The sequence below is a fragment of the Eptatretus burgeri genome, chromosome 11, assembly GCF_056783735.1.
Source record: "Eptatretus burgeri isolate ZD-2024b chromosome 11, Ebu_testis_v1, whole genome shotgun sequence".
Classification (NCBI taxonomy): Eukaryota; Metazoa; Chordata; class Myxini; order Myxiniformes; family Myxinidae; genus Eptatretus; species Eptatretus burgeri.
In genome coordinates, this window is record NC_140971.1 from 45,891,330 (window position 1) to 45,903,829 (window position 12,500).

Below are 12,500 nucleotides of genomic sequence, written 5' to 3' on the forward strand. Positions count from 1 at the left end.
GTTCAATGGAATTAACATCGTTTTAGACAAAAAAAAATGTTAAAGCCTTTTACTTCGCAACACCTCTTTGATGGTATAGTCATATTGCTCAGTCACATTTAAAGAATATGCAAATTAATAATCAATGAAAGAAATACTCTGTAGGATTGAAGGACCATGCGGGATTAAAGGAAATAAAGAAGATAAAAAATATCAGATTGCTGGGGTAAAAAGAAGAAAAAAAAAACCAATACTTTTGGCACAATTTCATTCGATGAACAAAGTGGGCCATTATGAACTATTTTCTCCAATCACAAGGCAATATGGGAACATCACAGTGACTCCTCAATCATGATTGGAGTAAGAAGGCACAGCCTGACAAGTCAATTCATAAGAAAAGGTAAATTATTGCAGAAAAATAAATGCAATTCAGATCATTCGTTTATCATCTATACTGCCATATTTCAGCACTTTTAAAAGAATCACCACAAGGCACCTTTGTCGTTTCCGTGGCGGTGTGTTGTTCTTGATAAGCAGAGACTTCACATGTTCGGCCAAAGTTTCCTCATTTTTGAGGGCCCAGTGCCGCAGAATGCTGGTGGTGAACCTGTCTTCCCTTTGCCATGGCCGGCTCAGCACCAACTTCACCATCTCCTCAGTGGGCCTGAAATATAATGTGGAACCGAACGTTTCCTTTTCTTACATCAATTCCTCCCACTTGTGCCCCTGCCCGATCCCTTTTCACACACTCGTCTTTTTTTATATGCTTCCTACAGTCCACCAAATGTGCTTAATGTTTCTGCCTTCCTCGTCTGGTTCCTTCCTATCGTCCTCCACAAATCATTTTTTTTATCCCCACCTTACCTTGTTTGTTCTCTCCACCCACTTCCTTTCTTCCTCTGCCTTCCCTCTCATCCAGGCCCCAATTGCCCTTTCTCCATTTTTCTCCCCATTAACGCTTAGAACACTCATCATGAGTATGGAAAATAAAACTGAAAATGCTGAAAAAGGCACAACACTTTTGACAGTGGAAACGCACGCTAAAAATATGACATTCCATAGAATCAAAGTGCAAATGACAATCATGACGATGGATATTGGAAAACTTTTTCATCATGGAAAATAAAACTTACTTTGAAAGAAACTGGATGTGAATACTAAAAGGGATTGTGAGCAACTTTTTCAGAATCAGAACTACCCTTTGGTGATGGACCTCATTGTATGCCAGGGTGACAACTTATAACATGCAACTAATAAACAAACTCACTTTTCTCTTCGAAGCTGAAGCAGCAAACACGAAAGGGCTTCTGGGTGGTCTGGAAAAAAAACAGAGATCAACTTAACTGTCGTCCTCATGTTCGCTTTTTCACAAAGTAAATGAATACATTTTAAAAGTCATTGCTTTATATGTTTATGGATGCCAGGCCTCTCGGATGCTCTGGCAAACCCATCTACAACTTCATCCAAAGGAAAAAAAACCAAAACCTCTTTCTTCTCTGGAAAACTTTCTCTTCCTTTTTTGTGGATGATTCCACATTGAGTCACACAGTACCCCCCCCCCCCCCCACCCCACTGCTGGGTCTCTCTCTGGCTGATCTGGAATTGAGTAGATACTGGTCTGATAAATGGAACATGTCCTTCAATCCTGGAAAATCTTAGTCTCACTCTGTCTCTGTAGAATAATGTCACACCAACTCACCTGTCTATTTCCATGGTCAGGCAGTGGAAGACATTCATCCTTTTCAACTGCTAGGCCTCAACATCAGCCATGACCTCTGCGAGGCTGACCATATAACAAGGCAGGTCTCCAAAGCCAACATTAGCCAAAGCATCCTCCGTAGTTCCAAGTCTTTTATTGAAAATCAGTACTACTCACTGCTTGTAAGGTCTTTGTTTGGCACTCAATAGAGGACTGCTCTCCCCTCCAGAGTGGCACTCCAGCATCACTTCTGTCTCTTAGAGATTCTGTGGAATCAAAAGCTCTCAAAATTATTGGCATCTCCCAAAATGAGGCCAAAACATAAGGGCTTGTTGCTCTCACAATGCAGGCAGGTCAGTGGCCTATCTGTTTCTTACCACCTCTCCGGTTTAGCTCCTTCAGTCTTCTGACCCTCCTTGTGTACTCCAAGATGCACGTGTTCTTCCAGTAACCCCATGTGGTTAAACCTTCAAAATCCAGGCTGACTGCATACCTCAACTCTTCTATTCCCTGCTTCTCCCATCTGTATAACCACCTTCCAGAGGCTGTTCCATCCAACTTTTTCCTTCAGGACTTCAATTATAAGAAGAGGTGCACCATCATCTGAATTTATTCTCCATCCGTACACACAGTCTGTTTTTTGAACTTGCCTAGCCCTATCCTTTCAATTGTAGGTTCCTGGTTTCCTCACTTCCTCTCTCCCCTAATTTCCTTGCTTATTCTGTCCAACTTGTCCCACTGCCCCATCGACAGTTCATACCATCCATTATCTCACTCTTCAATGAGCCTTGGCCTTGCAAGTATAATTTAAAAAACAAAACTGCAGTAGGCTTTATGGAAATGCAGCTCATTTCAGATGAATAACATGTTTCTCTTAAGAAAACAGTCAAAGGGACTTTTATGGAAAAACATTCCCGAGTTTACTTTCAATGACGGATGAGTTTTAAGTTAACATAGTTTTAAAATAAAATGCAGCAAAAGCCTCAATAAAACACTCCGCATAACCTCTGTGAAAGTTACATTTATGTTTGTGCTATCAACTGTCAGTTACTAAATATAAAAACTCTGGCGACAGCTTCCCCTCCACTCCCACCTCATGTTTATATGTGTGCAGAACCGCCCACCAAACAGTGATGACTCCATTTACACCTCACCATCCGAAAATATGGACCAACTTCTATCCTCTCATCCAAACTCTCTCTTCCTCACATGCGGTGACTTCAATTGTCATCATGCCAGTTGGCTAGGTGTGGGTACCTCTCTCACCTGTCATGGCACTTCAGTAAAAGACTTCTGCGACTCATTGGGACTGACTCAATCGGTCAACTTAATGACCCGGATCTCAACTAATGGTACTCTATCTCTTCTGGATCTGATTTGGACAAATTTCCCTGAAAATATCTGCTGTTCTTCCTCTGCTCCAATCAATTATTCTGACCACATGCTTGTCAAAGTGGACATCTCTCTGGCTGTCATCAGAGAACCACCTCAGTGACGTCGAGTCGAGCATTTCACTCAGGCTGATGGGCAGAGTCTCCAAGCAGCCATCAGATTTCGAGACTAGTCTCCCTTTGCTACTTTCTCCAACATCCCCTCGTCCTGGGAATTCTTTCAAAGAAACTTACTCTCTCTCATGCACAGATTTATCCTCTCTCGTCTTCATTTGTCCTACCCTTCTTCACGCCCATGGTTCACTGAATCTTGTGGCGAGGCAGTTGTCCTGAAACAACTTTCCTTTGCCTCATGGAAAGCAAACCCAACTAAGGGTAATCTTAGTTCCTTCCATAAAGCTCAGAACAAGTGTGTATCTACCCTCAGGAGAGCCAGAAAACAACATCTTTCTCATCTCAAGTCTGAACTCTCAAACCTCTCTCCATCCTCCAAATGCTGGTGGAATCTAATCAAATCTGTTTCTGGTGTATGCTCCCCTCCATTACCTCAAATGGCCGCACTGCTGAGCTCACACGTGAAAAGGCTGAATGCCTAAACTCCATGTTTGCATTTAAATCTTGTGTCCGAAACCCATCGCTTTCTGTACCCACCTTACCCAGTCGCACCCAACTGTCCCTGGACTCTGTGTCCTTTTCTTCTGACAAAGTGGAGAGTTTGCTGTCAAACCTCGACTCAGATTCTGCAACCGGTCCAGATGGCATCAGCCCACGTGTCCTAAAAACCAGCTCCTGGGCGCTTGTTCACCCTCTCTCTGTTCTATTAACCCTCTCATTTGCTCAAGGTCATCTGCCATGTGCTTGGAAATCAGCAAACATTAATGCCCTGCATAAAAACGTGCAAAAACAGATCCCTGCAACTACAGACCAATCATCCTTCTCCCAATCATCAGCAAGGTTATGGAATTCATCATGGCTTCACACATTAAATCATTCCTCTTCTCCAATTGCTTGATTTTCGATCATCAATTTCGTTTCAGACCAGGTCAAGCTACCCTGTATGTGCGGCTTCTGCTCTCCCGACATTAAATCAGAGCCAGATCGTTTGACATATCGCGTGCTTTTGACACGGTCTGGCACTCTGCCCTGCTCAACAAAGTCTCTTTCTATGGTCTCCAAGGCCATCTCCACTCATGGCTCGCAGACTTCCTCTCCTGTTGCAGCCAACTTGTGGCCCTAAATGGAGTTCTTTCATCCCCTCTTCCTGTCGAAGCTGGAGTTCGTTAAGGCAGCATTCTGAGCCCTGTTCTTTTTCTGGTTTTCATCAATGATCTCTACGATCCTCTGGAAAACCCTCTTTATCTCTTTGCTGATGACTCCACCCACTGCCGCACCATCCGTCAACCCTCAGATCGGCAAGCAGCAGCTTCTTCGCTCTCTGCAGATCTGGATAAAATCAAAAACTGGTCCAACACGGCGAACATGTCTTTCAATCCTGACAAATCTCACACTCTCTCTATGTCTCTCCGAAAGGATCGTTTAGAACCCCCCCCATCCACTTTCTCAACAATCCACTTGAAGAAGTCCTTTCATTCAAGCTTCTGGGTCTCACTATCAGCCAATGTCTTTCCTGGGGAAAGCCACATTTCAAACCTGACCTCCAAGGCCAGTCAACAACTGGGCATCCTCTGTCGTGCAAAGTCCTTCCTCGGCCCACCTGAGCTCCTGACCACATACAAAGCTTTCGTCTGCAGCCTGATGGAGTACTGCTCTTCCTTCTGGCCTGGTGCTCCTGCCTCTCACCTTTATCGGCTTCACATTGTGAAAACCAAAGCATTTAGGATCATTGGTATCTCCAGCGGTGAGGCTGAGGTTTTGGGCCTCTCACTCTCTAACCGCAGGCAGATCGGTGGTTTTTCTGTCTTCTACTGTCTCCTCTCCGGAGGCAGATCCTCTCTCTCCAACCAACGTGCTCCTTTCTTCTCCAATCCCCTCAGATGCGCTCCTCTCTTAAGAACCAACGAAAGGCAACAACAGAGCCTCCGTCCGGGGCGGAGCTCTGTGAAGCACACGTCACTGTCCGCCTTGATTGGACAGGGTTCCCACGGGCCCACCCTTTCTGGGTGGGGTTTTGGCCATGCCCGGAGAAAGCCGCCCCTCCCCTCCACACGTGTTTGAGGAAGGTGGACTGCAACTGCCTCGACCATCGTCGGAATTCCACCTCAGGCAATGGTGCGTTGTGGCCCGTGAACCGAGGGCTACAAGCGCGATGATACAATTGGATGTTTCGTTGGAGGATATGTGGTTTCTTAGATGTTCGTTGGAGGGTTCGATGGATGTAAAGATTTAATAACCTACCGAAAAGGACATCGCAACGCACACCTTTCATTTTTCTACATGACAAAAGGAAGGGACCTGTCTCCCATGTACTTAACGGAATAACTGACTCTTGCGACATTTGTATGTTTGAATGCATATGGCTTCCAGATTCGTAACACCATATATATATATATATATATATATATATATATATATATATATATATATATATATATATATATATATATATATATACATATATATATATATATACATACATACATACATACACACAGTACCGGTCTAAGGTTTTATAACACCCCCCATTTTTCCAGTTTTTACTGAAATTTAAGCAGTTTAATGTTTCAATGTACTCTGAAATTAAAGCATAGAACAAATAAACAATTGCAGATAAAAAATAAATCATGCAATCGTTTTGTTGAACATAATTTAATCCAAATTTTTGACTCATCAAAGTAGCCACCTTTTGCAGATATAACAGCCGAACATACTTGTGGTATTCTTTCGACAATGGAAATCAAATATTGTTCGGAAAGTTATTCCCAACATTGTTGCAGAAGTTCTCACAAATGTGTTGCACTTGTAGGTTGCTTTGCTTTCACCCTTCTGTCCAGTTCATCCCAAACCAGCTCGATGGGGTTTAAGTCTGTAGACTGTGCTGGCCATTCCATGATTTGAAGTCTACAGTCTTGTTCTTTTCTTCTCAGGTAGTTCTGACATAGCCTGGAGGTATGTTTTGGGTCATTATCTTGCTGGAGGATGAACCCCTGACCAACTAAGCATAGACCAGAGGGTATTGCATGGCGCTGCAAAATGCTGTGGTGACTCTTTTGGTTCAGGGTGCCAGTCACGGACTCTGGATCCAGCAAAAGAGCCCCAGATCATCACGTTTCCTTCTGCATGTTTGACAGTTGGTGTCACACACTGAGGAACCATCGTTTCCCCTACTCAACGGCATCCAAAAACCCTGCGGGATGAACCGAAGAGTTCAAATTTTGACTAATCGGTGCATAAGACCTTCTTCCAGTTTTCACTAGTCTACTGGCGGTGCTTCATGGCCCAGGCAAGCCTCTTTTTGTTATTTTGCCATCTCAGCAATGGCTTTCTTACTGCCACTCGACCTGTCAAACATGCAGCTCGAAGTCTTCTCTTCATAGTTGAAACTGAGACTTCCTTACTTCGACCAGTGTTAAGCTGTGCTTGAAGCTGCTGTCCTGTGAGCCACCTATCATGCAAGCTGTTGACTCTCAGAAACTTGTCTTCTGATTGTGTTGTAGCTTTGTGTCTGCCAGACCTCTTCCTGTCAGAGTTTCCTCGAGTTTCCAAGTGCCTTTTGATGGCGTAGGAAACTGTACTCACTGACACCTTGGCTTACTTTGCAATTTCACGAAAGGAAAGACCTACACTTTTAAGGGTTATAATGGTCTGTTTGTCTTCTTTTGTTAATTGTCTTTTTCTCACCATTATGATAGCAATATACTACTTTCTGCAGTGCAATATTGTCCAAATAATGCTTCAGAGGGTGTATCAACACAGTCTGTTCCAACACTGCTTTTCTACAGACAGAGGGTTTGTAACTAATCGACAAAAGTTGGGACACCTGTAGGAATTGTTTGCGTCAACTTTTAAGGCTTAATTTGCTTCCATTGCTGCAGAACAGCTATAGTTGCTAACCCATTACTTGTTCCCTGAAAAGGACCTTTTTAACAACGCTGAAATTTGCATTATTTTCCAGTTTTTGGTAACCTAAACTTGTTTTTTTTTTTAACCTCTGGCAGTTTACTGCTTAGCTTTGTACCATTTCAGGTTATTCATTGGACTTGAACTGCTTAAATTTCAGTAAAAACTGGAAAAATGGAGGTGTTCTAAAACTTTTGACTGGTCGTGTATATATATATATATATATATATATATATATATATATATATATATATATATATATATATATATATATATATATATATATATATATATATATATATGTTTATATATATATATATGTATTTATATATATATATATATATATATGTATATATGTATATATATATATATATATATATATATATGTTTATATATATATATATATATATATATATATATATATATATATATATATATATATATATATATATATATATATATATATATATATATATATATATATATATAGGGTGAGTCAAAAGTAGCGCCCAATTTCTGTTTTTTCGGCTGTCAGATTTGTTGTTAATATTTTTTGTTAATAATTGTCTTGTCATGTTGTTAATAATTGTCTTGCATATTATTAATTCTCGTAATTTATTTATTTTCTTATTTTGTTTTGCAGGTTATTGCTGCGAGTTTGGAAAGTTACTGAATTTGCACCAAATTGAACCATGAATTACCTTTCAATGAATCAACGCATTGTGGCCGTGAAACATTGCGGTGGTCAGATGAGACATGTCATAAGCTTAATGGCACAAATAACAGACACAATTGTATCTACTGGGTTGCGAATAACCCAAGAGTGACAGTTGATGAGGAGGTAAATTTATCTGGAGTGACAGTTTGGGCAGCCATATCTCCATTAGGGATAATTGGACCCTTTTTCTTTGAGGGATCTGTCACTGCAGAGATTTACCTGGATATGCTGCAAACCTTTTGGCCCAGGGTACAAGATCAGGACTGTTATTTCCAGCATGATGGAGCTCCACCTGATTATGGACGTTATGTTCGTCAGTGGAGTGATGAAAACTTTCCCAGAAAGTGGATCGGCCGGCACGGTCCGATTGAGTGGCCGGCACGCTACCCAGACCTTACGCCTCGAGATTTCTTTCTTTGGGGGCTCATGGAAGACCTTGTTTATCGTGAAAAGCCTCGTAACATTCAGGAATTGAAGGCTCAAATCACTGCAAAGTTTGTGGAAATTGATATCGAACTTTGCAGACGTGTGTGCCACTCTGTGCCTGCTCGGCTGCAATTGTGTATCGATCACGAGGGAGGGCACTTTAAAAATTGCAAGTAAAACGGCTTGGTACAGTTCCGCAATAATTTTTTCTTGAATAAATGGTTAGATAAACTTTTCATTCATTTATTTCTACTTTCTTGTACACTGTAATACAAATGGCAAACAAACAATGAAGTGACAGAAATCGGGCGCTATTTCTGACTCATCCTGAATATATATATATATATATATATATATATATATATATATATATATATATATATATATATATATATATATATATATATATATATATATATATATATATATTTTTTTTTTGTTGTAGAGTTCACCCATTCAGCGTACGGGCGACCACCTTTAGCTAAATTGTGGCCGCACGCGCCCACCGGACGAGCAATCTAGTCGCAGCTTTTCGGATCAACGCCGAAACCCAGCTACGGGTGTTGTTAACCACACCATAGATCAGCCAACTCTTCTGTCCACGCGCTACAGGGTTGATCGCCGAATTGTCGATGTACCTAATTATTCGCGCAGACAGAAATGCCGGGGATTTACACCTCAACGGAGCCTGCACAAAAACGAGCCGCTTTAAGCAGCTCGTTCCGTTTGCGATTGCCGAGCGGTTTTATATCGCCAAGCCCCGTCGGACCAGATGTACGTTTTATCCGCTATTAATCAGCCAGCTACTTATTCCGAACGCAATTATGGCAGTCAATGGTAGGAAAGGATGCAACGAGTGGGTGACATTTCAACAATGGGGACATTTATTTCAAATGCACATATGCAATGAATGGGGGGGGGGGATGGGGGACAAGACACGAGCAAAACCCTACAGCCGATATCTATTTATTATGTACATGCACTTACAACAATTCTACTTGGTCGACAAGGCGCCACAGACTTTCATTCCAAAACCCCAGAAAAGAAAGATAGAACTGGGCTCGTAAGCCTTTAATGTTCCTCGGAGCTGGGATGACCGAAGGAGCTCCGCGAGGCCGTGCAGGTTACCTTCGTAGCCCTTGAGGCGACTCGGTGTTTTTGGCAGCGACCCTCCGTATGTCCCTGTGGTCAAAGTGGCAGCTGTGGTAATGGCGGCTTGGTTGGTCTCGGCCTAGCAGTGCAGCTTGGTTGATCAGGCCTGGCCGATGGCGCTTCAGAGGAGCGAACGGGCCTTGCTCTTTATGAGTTGATGCTCTTTAAGAGCCCGATCACTCCTCAGCGTCGCTCGACCGACTCGGGGCTCGATCGCCCGGACCGTTATATAGCTGGCTGGCGACTTCTCTCCGGCTGGCGACCTCTCTCTGGCTGGCGACCTCTCTCCGGCTGACGACCTCTCTCCGGCTGGCGACTTCTCTCAGGCTGGCGACCTCTCTGCGGCTGGCGACTTCGCTGCTGCCTCCATCGACCAACTCTGACCAAGGAGAGTGTCTTGGCATCGAAACGCGCCTTTTTATAGCCCCGAGGGGAGGGTTTTTCACTCCCTCACCTTCGTCCCTTCACCCCTGGCTGGCTCCGCCCCTTTCGTCGTTTTGATCCATTCTCACCGTCAGACGCGGCTGTGTTTGAGATCACTTTGCCGCTGCGAGGATGCCATCGTGTTCGCCTGTGCAGATGTTGGTTGTTGGGGATGTTGTTGTTGGTGAAAAAATGGCGGCGCCGTGGAGATGCTGGTGAGGAGATGTCAGCAGTTGTTGAGATGTTGTTTGTGATGATGTTGTTTGTGGAGATGATGGTGAGGAGATGTTGTTTAAAATAAAGATAGGAAAGAATAACACTACCTCAAAGGTTCACAGCCCGGCACACGAATAATTCCCGTTATACATCGGTGGGGAAATCGAATCTGGACACACACTTATCGACATAACTGATCTTCAGGGAACCTGAATGGTGTTCTGTGAATTTCCACAACCGTAACAATATATATATATATATATATATATATATATATATATATATATATATATATATATATATATATATATATATTGTTGCGGAAATGGTCCTTCGTATGCTATTAAATATAGGATTAGCCCAGACCCCCCATTAAATGCATGTTTAGCCAGGTTGTTCGGTAAATAGACGCTACATGTGTGTCGGGAGGTGTAGGATGCATGTTTATTGTTCGTACATTGGTGGTGTACCGAGAGCTTCTTCTTATTCTTTCCCCTCTCCGGACGAGGCCCCGCCCAGTCGGTTGAGAGGGAGTGGCCGAGAGAAGGAAGTGAAACTAAGGGGAGGAGCCAGTGGGCTTTGAGGCGAGGTAACAAGGAAAGGCAGTGTGGATCTGCGACGAGAGTGCCGAAGTGTGGTGCGATCGGCAGTAGGAGGAACTGAACCTGAGGGTCGAGTCTGCCATCTGCCGAGGGAGTAACTGAGCCTGAGTGTCGAGTGAGGACTTCTGCTGTATAGAAACGACTAGTGGGAGGCTGCAAACTGCGTCAAATAAGGAAAGGCAGTGTTGAATCTGCCGCGAGAGAAGCTGAACCTGAGCGCGACGAGTCTGCGATCGGCAGTGGTGAAACTGAGCGCTGAGGTGGGGCGCGATCGGCTTTCGTGAGGAGACATCGACAGGTTCATCCGGAGTGCAGTGACGGAGCCTCTGACTGTCCCTCCTCACCTCACGGCTCGACGACGTCTTGGAATCCCATGGAACCAGCCTGCGGAGCCCAACGCCTCGATTTGGCCTGGCCTGGTGAACAGACCAGCCTGGACTTGCATGCTGGACTTTGTGAGAAACCAGCTGAGACCCACCATCGATCTGACGGTCTTGTGCCGTCGACATTGCGCGGGGTCAGAACGCGCTGAGGAGGGCGTGCGCAAGCGGGGCCTTGAGAAGAAAGAGTACGGCGCCACCATCTTGCCACGCGGTGTGCTCGAGCTTGGGGGCTCGAGTCCGTGGACATCGGCTTGTCACGAGCCACATTCGTGCCTTTGTCACTTTCCTCTCGTCCATGAAACATCACCAAGTACTCTGTGTCTTGTCTGCATGCTGTCCATGTCTTGTTTGCATGTCGTTTAAGGTTTATCTCGTTAGAGTTCCCTTCGAAACCCGTAATCCGTAGGTCCCTCGTTAAGAACGGGTTATAGATCAATTATAACATTGTCGTGAATGCTTTGCTTGTGTCGTATTCCCAAAGTCCCCAATAAATCTGGCTGATTCGTATGAAGTTGCTGCTTTGAATTAATTCGTGCCGCGTCGAGGAACGATCCACTCGATTTGGATATAAAAACCAAAATGGTTACAGACTGGTAGACTCCGCTCAGTCTCTGATAAAACCAGTCTGTAACCGGGGTCTATTCCCCCAGCTGGCAAGGTACAGGTGTATTTTGGTATCGTGGTTCGAGACGCATAACCCGAAAATTGTGCCGAACCAGCCGGAGTTATAACCCCGGAGACGGCGGTGATAGGGTGGCGCCGAATCTGTAACATTTGGCTGTCGAGAGTTAGTGTAGTAGATAGTAGAAAAATCGTGCAAGTTATGATACAAGCATCAAATTTGGCATTTCTGTTCTGCAGGGCTTTCTGATCAAATCTGCCCAATTGGCCATTTGAAAATCTAAATTTTGAAAAATTTAAAAAAAAAAAAAAAACGTCAAAAAAATTTGAAGTCACAGCTGGCTGAAATTCTTGAAGCGCAAGTGACCATCCAAGACAGAGAACGAAGGGGAGATGCAGTCATCATTGATGGCTCAGCACTTATCAATGCCCGACCTCCACGCACTTCAAAGATATTTGATGACTATACGAAAGAAAACATCATCCCAAAGGTGGAATCCTATGGTGCCGGGTACGAGAGGGTGGACGTAGTGTTTGATGTGTACAAGACGTCAAGTCTGAAGTCAGAGGCAAGGTCGAAAAGAGGGCAAGGAATCAGAAGAAGAGTGACAGGAACCAGTAAGACCACAAGTAACTGGAGAAGCTTTCTTCGAGATGACAGCATCAAGACTGAGCTGTTTCACTTCCTTGCGGAAAAGATGTGTGAAGCACAGACGACAAGCACAGTCATTGTCACAAAAGGAGAAGATGCCATTAGCAACACAAGGAAGTCACTGGATGCTGTGTCTCCATGTTATCATAAAGAAGCTGATACTCGAATATTTGTACACACCAGGGATGCAACGACGGATGGCAGCAAGTCCATTATCATTA

General features: G+C 43.8%; 1 protein-coding gene across 2 annotated transcripts in view; it reads right to left on the reverse strand.

The window, feature by feature from the left end:
- INTS3 (integrator complex subunit 3) overlaps positions 1 to 12,500 on the reverse strand; it is a 128,908-nt gene that overhangs the window by 7,102 nt on the left and 109,306 nt on the right. For both annotated transcript variants that reach the window (XM_085846307.1, XM_085846308.1), the window contains exons 25-26: positions 1,247 to 1,295; positions 476 to 643 (exon numbers count right to left, since the gene is read on the reverse strand). In XM_085846307.1, coding sequence (XP_085702433.1) covers positions 476 to 643; positions 1,247 to 1,295 — 217 coding nt within the window. The remainder of the gene's footprint in view (positions 1 to 475; positions 644 to 1,246; positions 1,296 to 12,500) is intronic.